The sequence below is a fragment of the Salminus brasiliensis genome, chromosome 12 (genome assembly GCF_030463535.1).
Source record: "Salminus brasiliensis chromosome 12, fSalBra1.hap2, whole genome shotgun sequence".
Taxonomy (NCBI): Eukaryota; Metazoa; Chordata; class Actinopteri; order Characiformes; family Bryconidae; genus Salminus; species Salminus brasiliensis.
This window is the reverse complement of record NC_132889.1, coordinates 35,690,355-35,708,931: the sequence shown is the minus strand read 5'-3', so window position 1 is coordinate 35,708,931 and position 18,577 is coordinate 35,690,355. Positions and strand designations below refer to the sequence as shown.

Here is an 18,577-nt window from a genome sequence, read left to right as displayed (position 1 = left end):
GCAGCATGGTGCCAACAGGTTAATGTTTATCTGCCCCAGAGAGTCCTATTCTATTGGCAAGACTTCCTTACAGGGACTAGATAAGCTGTGCGTGCACATTTCCACACCTGTGTCAGCAATGGGTGCAACTTAAGTAGCTTAATACATTTATTAGAAAGGGTGTCCACAAACATTTGGACATACGGTGTAGCATATATAGAGGAATAAAAATAAATATTTTAGTGTACAAATAATAAAGTATTACTATAACCGCTAGTCTCTGATGTCTAATGCAACTTTCCCCAAATAAGACTAATTTAAAATTGATACAAATAAATTAAATAAAAAAGTAACGCTGCAGACTTAACTATAAAATTGACTACTCACAAATCAGTGCATCCCTACAGGACATATCAGATGTGCTGCAACACTGACAGACCTCCTTAACACCCTTGCCCCTCCCATGTGGGTGTTCATCATGGTGAGCTTTGAGAAGCTGCTGTGATGGCTCAACTTTGAGGGCCCTGTATAATGGCTGAGCTTGGAGCTGAAGTACAGAGAATAACTGCAGCACTGCAGAAATGTCATCTTCCCACAGACTCACAGACACAGCAGGCCCAACTGCTCAGACGACACCGAGTACCGAACCACAGGAGTGCTTTTCTCTCTCACTGAGCAAATGTGTGTGAGTGTGTGTGTCTCGCACACTGCCAAAGGCTCTGTTGCTCTTACGTCGTCCTCTTACGCTGCACTGCTTTCTTTCAAAGGCTCAACCGGTCACGCTGCCTTCACCCTTTTTCATCCATATAACTCGCTCGTTCAAGCTCCCTGCTTTTTCACACACTTGTTCACACGTGTTCCTTATTGGTGTTTGGATTTTATGGTTATGCTTTACAACCAACACTGACTCGCCTGAACGTGATGACTAATCATTTTTTACTATTAACATTTACACTATTAACCATTTTTAACACGTAGTACACATGGTACTGAAGGTATTTATGATAGGGAATCATATTATGAGTCTATCGACTGTTTTATTAGCTAGTTGATTCATCTAAATGATTCATCTCCCCCCAAAAGCTCAAATGAAGGTGGGTGACTATCCTGCACTACACCAATAAGAGTCCTTGGGCAAGACTCCTAACACTACATTGGCCCACATTTGTAATACGAGTAACCTTGTAAGTCGCTCTGGATAAGAACGTCAGCTAAATGCCATAAATGTAAATGATTTCAGGGCATTTTTGCAAGTCAGCAGTGCAACTGCTGCAACCTGCAAAGAAATCCAAGTTTCTACTTAAAGTATTATCAAATTATATTAGTATTATCAAGTATATCGTAAAGAGCTTATTATTAAATATTTTTAAAGTATTTTAAAAATGAAAATAAATGAAAACATTTAAATGTACCTATTAAATGTATTTTATTTCTGTACATTATATTATGAATAAATTAGTATTATTTATTTACATTTAAATATTTAAGTACTTAATTTGATACTTTAAGCTTAAAATATTTTAGCATTAAATCATTAAAATAATTTAAAGCATTAAAATAAAGAACCCAATAGGTCCCAATAAGCCACAGTGCACAAGCCTGGATTGTATCCTGGTGTGATTTTAGCTACATGCGTTTACATTAGGTAGTCAAATGCGTCTCCTGCTAGTGTCAGACTGAAATGCGATTGCTGTGTGGGTTGGAATTAGAAAATTCCCTCATTGTGCTGCAATTATTACTGGTGTTTTGGTTGTACTGGGAGGGGTTCTGGTTGTGGAATGAGTGTTGAGAGATGTGTTTACACTGCTGTAACGTGGCTCAAATGCATCCCAGTCCTCCTCCTGAAGTGGTTTGAGTGATGGGATCTGGTTTAAATGAGTGTGTTTTTGTGCGTCATGACCATATCCAGACAAAATCCTGATCCTTAAGACGCATGACATGACCAGTGACATTTTCAGTGGAAATTCCAAGATAGTGCTGTGTATTGGTAAGAACCTGGCAATATAATGCATCATGCATCACAATACAGTTTTTTTAAGCATAAAAAGCTTTAGCTTAAATTAATTTTAATAAATTATTAGTCATTTTAAAATATGCATATTACCACTGCAGTCTAATCCGCTAGGAATTTCAAAGCACTGCCCCAAAGCACTATAGGCTAATGACCCCTTGGCCTGAGTACCTGCTTGCTCTCTATGAGAAACTGCATCATGTCAACATGGCCAAGCCTCAGCTGCATGTGAAACAAATTCACAGTAATGCTAGATATCACTGCTTGTACAGGTTCCAATTAGCAGCCGTGGGAACGCAGCCATTTGCTTGCTATGAGGCTTGTGAAGACCACACAGTCTGAGCCCAAGCTGCTTACTGGTAACAATGGCTAATGTGTATTTGCTGTGCCGCAGCCGCTGCCGCTCTACCTTCGAGTGTACTACAAACAGATCTGTCGAATGGTGAAGGGGGGCCAAAAGAGAGACAACAGTGAGAGTTAATATACACACACTACATATACACATAATACACATAATACACATATACACAATCAATCAAATATCCACAGTGTAAGCTCCCAGATTCAGACAGATACACACAGAGCTGGGCTCTGAAAAGGTTTAGGGAATATTTTGTGGTTTTGAAAAATTTAGTTTTTTGTTAATATTAAATTGGATTATTTTCATCTCAATATATAAAAGACTACAAAACAAAAACAAAAACATGGATGCTGTGGCTTTATTTCCTTCTGTCCTATAGAAATGAAGCCAAAACTTGCCACCATGTCGTCAAATTTACAACCCAAGTTTGCGTAGTAGAGATCAGGGGTGGAGTCACTCATTTGGTAGACCCGCCCCCTTCCCCCAGGCCAAGCGAGTCTCAAACCGATTTCATTGAACTCACAGTGCAGAAGCAGAGCCGATATTTCCCCTGGATTCTCAGTTTATCTGATGAGCGTCATGCTCAAACAGTAAAAGTGCAGTTCATATAAGTCCCACTACTCCATGCCCAACACCAGACGTTTCTGCTTCACCTGAGCCACATTTAGCGCCTTCAACCACAGATTCAGGTCCTCTTCTTTAGATGTGGCGCACAACGACACGCCAATCTTCTTGTGTCGTGTTGGAAAGCTAGTCAGCTCTGCTCTAAATAACTCTACATAACATTAAACAGCCTGTTGGAACGCTGTAGACACTTTATGACCATTGTCCACAGCAGTAGTCTGCTTCAGACTGCATTCACTCGGAATACGGCACGATCATTAACCATCTGATACGAAATGACCTGAATTTCTAACAAAGGCGACTCAAAAGTGGAAGTGGCAGAATCTTTTTTTATTTATTATTATTATTATTAATAATAAATAATAATAATAAAAACACTATGCAGCAGATTTAGCAGGAATTCCCACCGCTTTGCTGATTCAACAAGTGAATCACTGGAGCCCAAGAGGAGACTTCTTGGCTGCTAACCCTTCTTGCATAATGCAGATTTTATGTTAAGTTAAAGTGGTACATTTCTTCCTCTAGATGTATCAGGAACCACTGCCAAAACGATAAGTGGAGTCTCACAGTAAGAAACATTAGCCTGATCACCTGAATTGAATTATCTGGCTCCAAAGATCAAACCATTGACTCTGAAACTGCTCTTAAAGAAGCTTTTCACAGAAACAAGAGCTACTCCCCCCCCAAAAAACAATCAATCAGGGAGTGGAAAGACTTGAACACTGAGAGAAGCCTGAATGTTTCCATCTCCCAGAACAAGCCTCCCCAATGCAAGTCCTGAGTGCAGAACACAAGAATGTAAAACGGAGGAGAGCGAGAGCCATTCTTCAACTGGATGAATCAATCAAGTCTTACAATTTCAGCCGCACCAATTCTGCCTGAACTTGAGCTGCTTAATTAAAGTGCTTAACATAATTGTCTGTAAGGTTTTCACCCCACAGGTTGTAGACTTTGGTATTTCACAGTATTATGCAACACTTTATTCAACTGATTGTCAAAAGGGCCATCTAATTTAATTGGGCTTTGCAAAATAGAACCTAATTATCTCAAATAAAACCATCACTGCTGACCTGAGCCTGGCTAGTCAAATAATGAACAGAAGAAGAAAACACACTCTTGTGCACAGAGGCAACGGTAGGGACTGCTCAGAAGACAATGACTTACTCCATGAAGACACACACTGCTCTGCGGGAATAGTCTATGACTATGTAAAAGCTAATACTTACAATATTCAAAACAAAATGGACAAAATGCACTGTAAATCCATATTTTGCAGACACCCCTTCTAATGAATGCATTCCGCTACCCTAAGTTGCACCCACTGCTGACAAAGATGTGCAAATGCACACACACAGCTTGTCTAATCCCTGTACAGAAGTACTGCTATTAGAATAGGACTCTCTGGAGCAGATAAACATGAACCTATAAGCACCATGGCTAAAGCCAAGCTAAAGGGATTCACGTTTCACATCACATTTTGCTGCACTACATCCTATTCGAACAGAATGAGTTATGCTCTCATGGTAAAGACGATAAATCATCATTGTTTTGCCCACCTCTAGCAACAGGCACTGTAAAATGAATGAAAAGGGCTCACAATATTACTAAAAAAAAACTCTCCCTGCCCACCTTCCCTTCTTTCTTTTGTCTAAGATGTCCTTTTATGCTGTACGTTAAATATGGATAAGGACACAGTTTATACTTTACATTAATTTCATCCACATTTGTGCATGTTCTTTAAAAGCTTATGAACAGAACAAAGTAGTACCACTGAAAATAGCAGCGTAGGCAATAGTTCAAGCAAAACCTGTGCAAAAGAAACTCTGGCAGAAAGGAAGCTCATGGGGTTTACATCACTTTTTTTTGTCTTTTTTGTAGAAAGTAGATTATCACAACCTCCATCACCATGCCTTGTATGTTGCTGTTAAATTTTTTTAAACTGCACTCTAGTGGATATTTCACTTAACATCCCTGCAAACGTATAGGACGCATAGAAGCATGTGGGCAGTGAAGGTTATATTGTTCAAAACCAACATATTCATTCATGTAAAAGGAGTATAAATGAGCCTTTAACATTCACTTACTCTTTTTGATTTATAACATACACTCTTACACGCAAATGATATACCTCTACGTTATGTTATCTTTAAGTAAATACAAGAATATAAACTCTGATATTAAGCTGAGCTGCTAAAACAACAAACCAAAACAAGCTCTGAACAAAGCCATTTACGACACGTTGCTCATGTAAGTGAATCTCTACTCCAGCACCTCCGGCTAAACCAAAGACAAACAGGAAATAAACAAACAGAATGAAGTGGTTGAGTCTGCATATGCTTAAGGAAGTTGAGCACAGAGTAAACATTTGTTAAGTTCACCTGAGCCTGCCTCACCACCTGTCCGAGATCAAACTCTAATCTGAATTAGCCTACTCTACCACACGGCAAGGGTGCAAACACTGACTGAGCTCTACTGGTCTACAAGATGAAAGATGATGTTCTGGCACAATCAAGCCAGTAAATAAATAAATAAACCAGCCAGTCAACTGTGTAATTAAATAAATCCACAGTCAAGCAAACTAAACCATTATTGCCATGTCTGGCATTTCAGGTCATTCACAGGTGAAGCAGAACTGCATAGCCTTTACTGCAGCAGTGGTAGCAGACATGACAGCTTAGGGGTCGGCCATATGGTAAAAATTGTAGATTATGATATTCATACAATACACAATATTTATCACAATATTTTGACAGTCAAAATGCACCAGTAGCAGCAGACGCTTAAAACACTGCTACTCAAATACAATCCCATACTTCTGCTGCCTTCCATTTAGCTTCGAAGTCGTAACTGGGAATGCCACTGCACCAAAATTGACGGCGTTCCAGTTAAGCATTATGATAATTGTATAATATTTCAAAACCTTTTCAAAAAAACTATTAGCTAAAGACTTTGACAATCCTTTTTTCTCTGGTTTAATGGCAAATCTAACCAAAATAAGTCCCACCTTTTCTGTCCCAGATTAGTACTGTTAGCAACACCAGTTGATAATGTATTATATGGTATGTTGCACATCCAAACACCATAAAAACACTGTAGTGTGTGTATAGGACTGATTTAATGAGACAGATGTGCCTAAGATTCCCACTAATTTCTTAATATTTTGGTACTGAAAATCAGTTATTTGATTAACAGAGAGAATAATCAGTAAATTAATCTAGAATGAAAATAATTATTAGCTAGATATAGAAAAAAAGCTAAAAGTGTAGCCATCTTATTTATCTGTGTATTTATTTTTCTTATTAAAAGGGAGATCATTTTATATACTTGTTTTATACAATGTGAAGCATTTGGCCAATCAAACAACCTCCTGTTTTCATTCCTTTCATTCAGGGTCTCTGTACCTGAGGCGAAGAAGAATTGTGACATATTATACTTGGAGATACCATAAAACATCAGTTGTCATACCCTTAAAATCTTATTCCACTGCAACTCTACTGATGATATCCACTATATACTTTTCTGAGTATATCACGCTTAAACTGATCAAGATACATTAAAATAGTCATATTACCTACCTCTAGGATAGCCACGGGCATTTTTTTTTAAATATAATCAATATGCAATATCCGATTTAAATGTTAAGGCAGAATGATCAAGCCATAGACAGAATAATAAATGAATCGCAAGGTTGTCAGCAAAACATGAAGCTGCATACAATGCAGAAACGAATGTATATTTGTGTTGTACAAGGACAATGGTGTTATTCAACTCTGTACATCTGAGCGCAATCAAAGAAAAGCTCTAACTGAGCTGGATCAGGCTTGGAGGAAACGGGGGTACTGAAACAATGACTTCACGGGAAATGCTCCTCCAAACATGATGACATTCTTCATCAGCATATTGAGACAAAAACTGTCGAGTCATTCAATAAGATATGAATGAGCAGATTTCATCTCTGAGCGTCCAAAGTACGAACACAAACGTGAATGCCGAACACGGCCTCTGAGCCCTTTACAGTGCAAATCAAAGCTCTGAAATGACACCTCAATCAGCCTCACACTCAGCGAATCGCTCTTTGTAGCTACACATGACACCCAGGGTTTCTGCTCACTCTCGGAGTGTGCAAGCCAGAAGAGAGCAGGGGACTGATGGGAGTCTGGCTGGTACAGTGGGTGGAGAATCAGCAGGAGATAATTAGGGCTCATGGTGAGTATACATGGCACGGAGTGTCACTGGAGCAGTTTGCGTGAAAGCATTAAAAAACAACCAACACAGATTCTCTGCAGTTTAGGGAAAACACCAACCAAGAGACACACAAACACTCCTACAACACAGACCAGGGAACATGGACAGAGGAAAGAGCAGAAAGGCCCTACCAAAAAAAAAAAAAAAAAAAAAAAGTGAATCCTACTTACAATCTGCTTCTCGGTGTACTTGTTGGAGCTGAGCAGGTTGACTGCCTCCATGTGGCCGAAGTCAATGTCATGGCCCAGGAGGAAGATGAAGAGCAGTTTGCACACATACTTCTTCTTACTGTAGCCATCCAGAGCCTTGTCCCCCTTAAACTTGGAGCGGATGTTGGCCAACTCTTTGTTGATGCGCTTGATCTCAGCCTCCTTACTCTTGCCTGAGGAGAGAATGAAGACAAATTGAGCCTTAGTTTTCTCTGACTGACAGCTCTAGCTCTTTTCTAGCAGAAAATGTGCAAATATTAAAATCAGATGGCATATCAAGCATCAACTGATATCCCCCAACTGCTATACACACACATAGATACAGGTTATGTTTTCTATTATCATATGCATCATAAAATATATTTATTCATTTATCATCAATCATTTTACATTTGCACTCTAAGCTTATTACGGTAAAATAACTACAACACAATGTTTAAAGACATTTCTCACAATGCACAATATTTATCATGATGCACAGACTAAATACTTTATCAGCAACAGATTCTTAAAACGTCACATACTCTTCTGTACTGAACACAGTGATTAATCTTCAACATTTGCTGCTCTTCGTCTGATGAAACCAGTCTAATTGCACTGTTTGTATTGAACCGTGCAGTTGAGCAGTGTTTATTAAGCACTTACAATATCCTTAAAAAAACAACATATTGTGCATCATGATACGATTAAAATCTTGTCATATCTTGTCCCAGCTTTAGTTTAATCTTCTATTGTAAGCACAGTTGGGATTGCTACCCTATCTACCGGTACCAATATGACATGCTTTATAATGAGCTACTTTTAACTAAAGTGACTCATCCATCTGGATCTCTTTCCTTGATGCTACAATATGATCCAAAAACATTCAGAAGTGATTTTTACATTATAATTAACAGTAATGTAAACTGGGAGGGCCAGTTCCTATACAGCTTAGTGATTTTTCAGCTAAATAGGCAGATGCATGTAAATGTGTTGGTTTTTGCGCAGTGATTTCAACAGATATTTAAACTGTATGGACTGGGGAGCAAATTACAATATTAATTTATATTAATACATTAACATTTTACTTAATTCTTTGTATTTTAATATTCTAACTATTTATTATTTAATTATAATGACTTAATATATAAAAACACTTATTTATATACTATACACACTGCACACACTATTTATTTTCCTCACTGATGAGGATCTAATGAGCATCTAAATGTAGGCTATCAGGCTCAAACTACTCAAAAGCCATGAAGACCCGCAGGCAGAAACACACACTAACATCATATAGTAAGTGTGAGTGCTGTTTCATACAGTAATTAGAATTTTTAATATTTGTTACAATTTTCAACTTTTTGTAACAATATCCAATTCAATACTAATACTAATATATTTTTTCCCCCGACATGTCATCTTTATATTTAATTATGTAACAGGAAAACATTTATTGACATTTGAGTGAAAATAATAATAGTTAAATGAACACAGCAGGAAAAGACAGAAAATAAGCAGAATGTGATTATTTACATTTTAAAACGCTCACAAACAAACACACAAGACTGTCCCATATTCCCAGCCTAGACAGCTAAATTATTAGTTTGTATCAGCAGTATCAAATATCAACAGTGATATTCAAGAATGACACGCCTAAGAGGCCCAACATCAACACAAAAATCCCTGTAAATAAGAATGATTACACAGTGGGCCGACTGACGGCTTTAGCCTAATTACTCACTGCTTAGCGTAAACCAGAGATACACAACGTGTGTCCAAATGTTTGTGGACACCCCCTCTAATAAAAGCATTCAGCTACTTCAAGTTGATGACAGACACAAATGCACACACACACACACACACACACACACACACACACACACACACACACACACACACACAGCTTGTCTAGTCCCTGTAGAGAAGTATTGCCAATACAATAGGACTCTCTGGAGCAGATAAACATGAACCTGTTGGGACCATGCGCAATGCCAGGCCCAAGGGGTATTAAGCCTCCCAGCATTGAGCTGTGGAGCTGTGGAGCAGTGTTCTCTGGAATAGTGATGTTCATCCAACACTATGATCTCGACACGAATTCTCTCGTCATCTAACGCAATGAAATCCTTGCTGTAATGCTCCTCCAAAATCTAGTGGAAAGACATCTTCCCTGGACAAGAGAGACAGTTATTTGGTTCAATACCTTTGATTTCAGAACAAACAACGAATGAACAGATGTCCCAATACTTTTGTCCATTTAGTGTACAGGTCTGTACAGATTTACTTCAGTGCACTTCCAACACACTAACAGCTATACTAGTCAGTACTGAGAATGGCATGATCTGGCTCCGGTTTCTAAGAGCATAGTTATAAAAAAAACAGGGATAACCAGTGACCTCCAGCAGATACTAAGGAGGCCATAACAGCTTATCCTACACTCTTCCTAAGGAAGCAGGCAGGAAATAGCAGAAATGAAATGTCAAAGGTTTGGGGGTAAAGGCCAGGGACAGATCAGCCTACAGTGTTTGCAGTGCATTGGGTATATCCTACCTGCAGGTTTCAACATGGAGTAAAACTGAGACCCAGTTTTTCAAAAACATTTGCAGGGTCTGGAAATGCTGAAATGCAAAGTCACAAGAATGAACGTCCACCAATGAGCGATAACCTCACAGCTACGACACACTTCGGACACTTCAGACAAACAGCGGACTTGTTGAGTGCATGTTCCTTGACCATTTCTGAACACCAAGCACACTGGCTGCACCAACAGCTGTCTAGGCTCATTCTTTCAAAGCTGCAATTCCTCTAGAGGAAGGAAATGAAGATCACACTGACAAACTAATGAGAAGCCAAAACCACACCCGAGACTTAATATTTGGGTCAATCTAATAAAGGAATGCCACTTTCTACAAATCGCAGCACATCTGCTAAATCTACTGCACACAGGCTTGTCTAAACAGACTACAACTCATTCTCCTACAAGTCAGTTGAACGGTGTCTCTGCCTGCGAGATTTAATACTGGAGTCCTGAATCCAACACCACTTCTCAGTGAGTAAACCGACAGCAGATGACAGATGCACCGACCAAGCACCACTCATCTGCTTGCCAGAAACTGACTCTGTACGGCGCACCCTGCAAATGGCTGGCGTGCGTTTACTGAGACTTACTGAATCCTGCAGAGATACAATTCTCTGTTGTGTTCACCGGAGGGTTCGCATGTTGGTACCTCATGTGTACGTCACCAGTCGGAGCCTGGATGCACATCTTAAACCAGCTGAAGATCTTTACTGCTTGAAAAGACTGAGAGATTAAGCTAAGATCAAAATATCAAAAGGACTGACCATAACATTACTACCACCTGCCTAATATTGGGTAGTCTTCCTTGTCCAAGCACAACAGATCTGACCATTCAAAGGCATCGACTCCACAAGTCCTCTGAAGGTGTCTTGTGGTATCTGGCACCAAGACCCTATGCTAGCAGCAGATCCTGTAAGTCCTTCACGTTGTGAGGTGGCTCCTGCATTGATCGCATCAATGAGCCTTGGGTGTCCCCAGCTGTTCATACTAGGAGCACTTTCAGTAGGTACAGACCACTGCATAACATGCCTGATGTTCTGCAGATGTTCTGACCCAGTCGTCTAACTATCACAGTGGGGTTCCTGTCAAAGCGTCTCAGATGCTTACGCTTGCCTATTTTTCCTTCTTCAACACCTCAATCATCTTCAGGCAGAACTAAATGCCTAATATATCTTCACCCCTTGACAGATGCCACTGTAGATGAAGCTAATAAATGCTTTTGACAATCAGCATCAGATATTGGCACATATTTAAAACTGGTATTTGATGACCTATTGATTGATGAATTATTGATTGATAAAAATCTACAACAATCCTTGTTCCTAATGAGTGAATAACAAGTGTACTGCACAAAAAAATCTGCATACTGTTTTACTTCTCTGTAATGCTGATCAAGGTGGGTTTAGTCCCATTTAATAAAAATGTATGCATCAAGATCAGCAGATACATACAAATAAAATATTCAATACCAGCACCAGCCCACAATTCCCCAACCATTGCACCCCGAATTCTAGCTCACTGCACTTTCCCCCCCCCGATATAGACCAATTCTGACACCACCTATGTCTTACTTCTCCACTCCACACACACACACACACACACACAGACAGACAGACAGCTTGTGCAAAAACAATGGACAGCACTGAGAAATGATCAGTGTGTGCTCCCTGCTCTGCCCTGTGGTTGTGCTACTGCTGCGGACTGCTCAAAGCCACATGAATACAAACAGCCACATCCTGCCCTGTCCGCTCTGTGCTGTGACACCACAAATCTCGCCGGTGCACGAGTGCATTTGGAGGACACTTGGGCCGGTATGACTGTGAGGACAGGACATGGCAGTAAATAAAGAACATAGCAAAAATGAACTTGTGTGGAAATGCATCAATGTCAATATTGATTTTCCCACCCCCTCTATTTCCATTATCTGTTGACACAAATAGTATTAAAATGCAGAAATCAGAACTACATCTATCCAGATTAGTATTATGGAGAATGATAACATGCTTCACATGTTATAAATAGAGAGGTTGATAGATAAAAAGAAATGGTTTTAATTCAGTAGGCAAGTGGCACCTAACTGTTCTTCTCTTCTCAGATACAAATCAGTCAAATCTTAGTAAAGAACACTGATCAATTCTTAAACAATAATTTGCTAATCAGATATGTAACCCTTGCAGATATTATAAAAATATCTTGTACCTAAATATGACCTAAAGCTGTTTTTTCCCCCCAACACTGATACCAAGTACCAAGTAGATTTAAAATAATATTCCTACACAGATGGTGTTGCGTAGTGGACAACACCGCCTCTTTCCCCATGAAAAACTAGGCAAGCCCACTATGCTACAAATGGAAGTTACACTAGATAAGACTGTCAGCTAAATCCCATAAGTGTAAATGCTGATCCATATACAGCCTATCAATCTAAACCTGACTACTGAATCTAGTAGCTTTCCAGAGCTAGTTTATTATATTTGACTACATACAGCCTGAAAGAAGAGGAGATGAACCACTCTATCTATCTGTTTTAACCAGGTTAAGGACAAAGTTTTAAATATTCTTCTAATATTCATACAGCAATCTCACTATAAGTAATATTAGATGTATTTAATATAGTCCAAATGTACATCATTTCACTTTTGTTCTACCTTACCTATCTATACATTAACCAGCCAAGCACCAATATATCACATTAGCTGTGATAACAGGCCATGAAATCCCTTACACCACTAAAAATGCAGGTCCCCACTTCATTCTTGAACACTCAAGCCCATGGGAAGTGCCTGATAAAGGTTTTATCACACCAACAGTTGAGCTGGCTCCTTTTGGCGAAGACAGATTATGAACACTAGTGAACTCGCTGCGTTTATCTGCTGTGTCTGAAGCAGAAACCTGGGTTTGTCATAAAAGGCCTACACGCCTACATGCCAATGCTGGAAGATCACTTCCAGGGTGTACTTCACACCAAGTCTGACCTTTACTATATCAAAACAACGTCCGTCAATAGCCTCTCTTCACCTCCCATCCCACAACTGGTCTGGAGATCTGGCTTTGCCCAAATGCCCAAGGGAAGTGATTAGACCTGGATCAGGTCTAATCACGTCCCTTGGGCATTTGGGCAAAGCCAGATCTCCAGACCAGTTGTGGGATGTTGTGGACGACCATTTGACCCACCGGCTCCTCTAGGGTTTGACATACATAGAGGCCTACACACCTCTGCAAACAGTGGAAGATCAGTTCCAGGCTGTTCTCCACACCGAGCAGGGCCTTCATATCATATCAGATACCATATCATGAACCAAGAATCAATCAATCAAGAAACGACCTCGAGAAGGACCTGGGATGGACCCCAACTAGTCCACCAGAACATCGGCTGCATGGAAATGCATGGCTTCTTTAGGCAAAGAGCTTATGAACAGCTTGTGAACTCCCTATAGCTAGGTCTACAGCAGAAACCTGGTTAGGTCGTAGAGGCCTAGTCAGTGGAAGATCAGTTCCAGGATGTTCTCCACACCGAGCAGGGCCTTCATATCATATCAGATACCATATCATGAACATCCAATGCAACCCAAGTGGGATTGCATTGCCTCGAGAAACGACCTCGAGAAGGACCTGGGATGGACCACAACTAGTCCACCAGAACATCGGCTGCATGGAAATGCATGGCTTCTTTAGGCAAAGAGCTTATGAACAGCTTGTGAACTCCCTATAGCTAGGTCTACAGCAGAAACCTGGTTAGGTCGTAGAGGCCTAGTCAGTGGAAGATCAGTTCCAGGATGTTCTCCACACCGAGCAGGGCCTTCATATCATATCAGATACCATATCATGAACATCCAAAGCAACGTAAATGGAAAACACACACACACACACACACACACACATACATATACATACATACATGAAGCCAACGACCTCTCCTCACCTCCCCATCCCACAAGAGAGACCTGGGTCGGACCAAAACCAGTCAGCTACAACATTAGCTGCCGTAATGATCCATATACTTGGTCTTTTGCATGGATGACTAGATAGATAGCTAGCTAGCTGCAGATCATGCTAGCTAACTAGAATCAGTCTCTCAATAACATTAAGGGCACTTACAGTTTCTTATGTCCGATATGAACACCGCTAATCCTCGCATTCCGTCTCCTTTCGACACTGCCGGCATCTTTGCAGGTTTCTGTCGTTGCTCTTTACCTCACACGACAAAATAAACGACTTTTAATCGACCTGTGATGGTGTAGCTCCACGAAATACGCTCGTTCCTCAGCCCAGCAAACACGGAGCTAGCCGAAAAGCTAAGCTAGCTAGCTAACTAGCTAACTAGCGTTCACCAACCCGGACTCCGGCGCTTTTATGGATGTTTAACGGGCTAGCGAGGTAGCTAGCCACCCGAATACAGTGGCTTACACCTGGACTAACTCGACTAAAGTCCAAGTCTCTGTTAGTTGGGGTGTTAATGTGGGTGTTTGTTTAGCTAGCCGAGCTATCCGCGCTCCAACCGCCGCCGTTTAAATTCATTCAAACCCAAACAGTCACAATTTTGGCCCAACCGACGACGGGAGTCATCTGTATCGCATCTGCTTTGTAATAAACTGCCGCTGACGAGTGGATGCCCTAGAAAACATAAAGCTACAACCCGTAGAGAGAGGAATTAAAGGAATTAAAAAATAAAAAGTGGATCTCCGTTCGGCTCACTGTGAGTCACGGCACGGCGAGCTAGCGGAGCAGCTAGCTGGCTGGCTAGCGCAGTCAAACGTTAGAATACATCACCCGGAATGACCAGAGCGGCCGGAGGCGGTCAAATCTAACGTTTTATTCGGAGAACCCTCTTATATTTTGGTGGCGAAATAAAAATACAGAATCAAGAATTCGGCTCGAGGTCGTCGGTTTCGTGCCTGCCGCGCCAGGTCGGTGTTCACGGACGAGGCTCGTGACAGAACGAACGAATAGCGATGTCCGACTCGTGAAGGAATCGGTTCTTTTGATAATAAATCGCTCGAATCGAATCATGAGTGAATCGACTTGTACTGTAGTAGCCAGTCTGTGCCTTGTGTGTGTTTACCTGCCTATGTCCACCTTCTTCTAACTTCTAAGTGCTATGATTTCATTTCATCTAGCTAGCTGCTTTAAGCTGCACTCATTGCTGACACCGATGTGCAAATGCACACATAGAGCGGTTTAACATGAACCTATTGGCACCCATCGGCCTCATGCATGGAGCTGTGGAGCAGTGGAACTACTGTATTCTCTGGACTGATGGGTGGTGGTCATTCAACATCCTTTGGCAGTGAAATCCTCCAAAATCTAGTAGAAAACCTTCTTGTTTCGACAGTAGGTTGACCAGGATACAACTCTTTTAATAGCCTTGATTTTAGAGGAAACAATGAAAGAGCAGGTGTTCATATATCCATATATGTCCATGTAGTGTTGTCTGAGATTTTAGATGTGATAATTAAATTATTAACTCTCTTAAGTAAATATTTAATATTATATAAATAAAAATTCTGGCACCCTTTCCAGGGGTTGTTCCTGCCTTGTGCCCAGTGATGCTGGGTAGGCTCCGGACCCACTACGGCCCTGACCAGGAAGAAGTGGACGAGAAGATGGATGGATATGAATAATGGCAAAAATATATAATAAATCAAATGATCATTAATTAAATACATGAAAAATAAAATGTTTTCTGCATTGCATGCACCAGAAAAATACATTCAGATTCATAACGTTTTAAATGACTAAATGAAGTAATTTTGGGGTTTATATATTTAACTTTGTTTAGAAAAATCTTTATTCATCTATAAATGTTAAATATTGTATAAAAAGCTATATATGCAATGTGTTATTTAATTACATTTTTAAAACTAATTTGCCAGAAAGACAAATAAACACTCCAGAAAATAGTTTATTTTAATTCTTTGATAATTCAGGCTTTAGAGATAATAATAATCTTTCACAGTTTATCTAAATGAATGGTTATTTTGGATGTCTACAGTTATAATATTGTGCTTTTTAAAAATGCTCTTTGCACTTGTTTGATTGTACATTGCATTGCCACTTTGGGGCAGTGGTGGCTCAGCGGTTAGAGCACCGGGATATCAATAACAGGGTTGTGGGTTCGATACCCAGGCTTGGCAAGCTGCCACTGTTGGGCCCTTAAGCAAGGCCCTTTACCCTCTCTGCTCCCCGGGTGCTGGAGTTGGCTGCCCACCGCTCTGGGGGTGTGTGTGTGTGTGAGTGTGTGTGAGTGTGTGTGAGTGTGTGTGAGTGTGTGTGAGTGTGTACTCACTGCCCCTAACACATGTGAGTGAGTGTGTTCAATGCAATGGGTTAAATGCAGAGGACACATTTTGCTGTACAGTGTGACAAATACGTGCACCTTTTTACCTTTACTTTATACTTTTTAAATGTTAAATGTATTAGTATAATATTACATTTATTAATGTTATTATTTTATTATTATTCGTCCTTATAACTATGTACGATGTACATTTTAGATGTATTTTATTATTATTTATTATTTATATATTGTTTATTTATTATATATTTTACTTATATATTATATATTTTTATTATACCTTATTAATAATATTATTTGTTATCTTTTGTTGTTTTTATTTGTTCTGCTCCTGTGTCATTACTGTTTGAATTAGGTTCACTTTTGCTGTATCGATGCTGCTGTACTTTGATTTTTGGCACGGTTGTAATTCCACTCCACTTCCCTATGGCCTCACTCACTGAACTGAACCGGTGTGTTTGGTCAGGAGGAGAAAAGGCTGGTGCTAGCTAATCATTGCGGGACCCCTCCACCCTAAAAAACGAGAATGAATAATTGACTCGGATACTCTGAACGAATCGGTTCGGCAAAGTGAATCAAACTTCCTCTACGCTCTGTAGTAAGGACACTAGCTAGCGTTTCCTCCGGAGAAGCCCCGCCCCCTGCGAACACCGCACACGTCGATTGGCTGTTATTGGTTTATAATCCCGTTATGGAAAACACGATTAGTTCATTTGTAAATCAATTAAACGTCCATTATTTGTATTTTAAACACATATAAGATATTACTAAAATGTTTATCTGTAAATAAAATGATTCAAATTTGTTTGTTATGAAACGCTCTCGAGCCTGAACTGTTCACTGTGGTGGTGAATGGAGGCTAAGGCCTCTGAAGGCTCTCCTACAGAAGGCTAGAGGGTATCAGCATGTTGCCTGAGGCCTGATTCACTGCTTTACCATAGTTTTGAGATTTGATTTTGGCTTAAACAACATAAAACTGTCATATATAATATATAATACAACTGAAGACGTGGTGGGTTTGGATGGTAAACAAAAATAAATAAAAGTATTTGAGTTGTAGTCATGCAAAATATGCATGACTACATGCATGTATGATCTATTTATGCACTATTTCTGTACATAAATAGATAATACTCTCACTGAAGTGTTTTCCTCCAACTCACTAAGGGATAAGGGAACATTAACCTCAGGGTACTGCAAACCATACTGCCATAAACCATCCTGACGCACCAGGCCACAGCACCATGGACTTTATTATGGAAGAATAATGCAGCTTGTCATGAAGTATCATAAATGTGTTATTACGCAACACCCAGTGCCCTGTGTGGAAAGTCAATTGCTCCCACTGCTGTATAGTTTACACCGTCCTAAACACCAGTCACTGCAGCCTCACAGTATCTGACACTATCATTGATCAGCCTTTCACGCTTTCATAGAGGGAGTTTGCTGCTTGTTTCAGGTCCTGTCACGGTAACCTCGCCACAATGCAGTCGATTTGCAACAAAATCTACATTAAACCTGTGATGGAAAATGCAGTGCTATAGTAGTAAGACATACACCATATGGACAAAAGTATTTGGACGCCTGCTCATTCATTGTTTCTTCTGAAATCAAGGGCATTAAAAAGAAAGTTTGGAGTTGGAGGAGCTGTCTCTACTGTCCAGGGATGAAATGTTTCCTACTAGATTTTGGGGGAGCATCACTGTGAGGATTTGATTGATTGCATTCAATGACAAAAGCATGTAGTGAGGTCAGGATGCTGGTGATTGGACCACCTCACCTCATCCCCAACTCTCCAGCTCTACAATCCCAAAAGTATTGGATGGAGCACCAACCAATCATTCCAGAGAACACAGTTCTTCCACTGCTGCACAGCACAATGCTGGAAGAGGTGTGTGTGTGTGTGTGTGCGCGTGCCTAACCCTGGTATTAGGCAGCATGGTGCCAATAGGTTTATGTTTATCTGCTCCAGATGGTCCTATTCTTTTGGCAGTACTTCTTTACAGGGATTAGACAAGCTGTGTGTGTGTGAACATTTGGACTTAAAGTAGCTAAATGCATTAATGAAAAGGGGTGTCCACAAACATTTGGACATACAGTGCAAGTTCAAAAGCTCCATAGGAACCCATTCACTCGGGGGCGCCCTCTAGTGTCTGACCAACACCTAAGAAACCATCAACAAACCATCTCCTCACTACAAACTGGCTTGACTGGCCAAACTGAGTAGATACAGAGACCTAATGGTCGATACAAGCACAAATGTGGCTTAAATCGGATTCTAAAAATATTAATT

At 40.2% G+C, this 18,577-nt stretch overlaps 1 protein-coding gene across 3 annotated transcripts in view; it reads right to left on the bottom strand.

Annotated features, from left to right (window-relative positions):
• The window catches only part of ap2a1 (adaptor related protein complex 2 subunit alpha 1), a 36,897-nt gene extending 21,959 nt beyond the window's left edge, over window positions 1-14,938 (bottom strand). For all 3 annotated transcript variants that reach the window (XM_072693395.1, XM_072693396.1, XM_072693397.1), the window contains exons 1-2: window positions 14,088-14,938; window positions 7,391-7,602 (exon numbers count right to left, since the gene is read on the bottom strand). In XM_072693395.1, the coding sequence (XP_072549496.1) occupies window positions 7,391-7,602; window positions 14,088-14,154 (279 nt within the window). In that variant the 5' untranslated portion in view covers window positions 14,155-14,938. The remainder of the gene's footprint in view (window positions 1-7,390; window positions 7,603-14,087) is intronic.
• Between the last annotated feature and the right edge of the window lie 3,639 nt (window positions 14,939-18,577).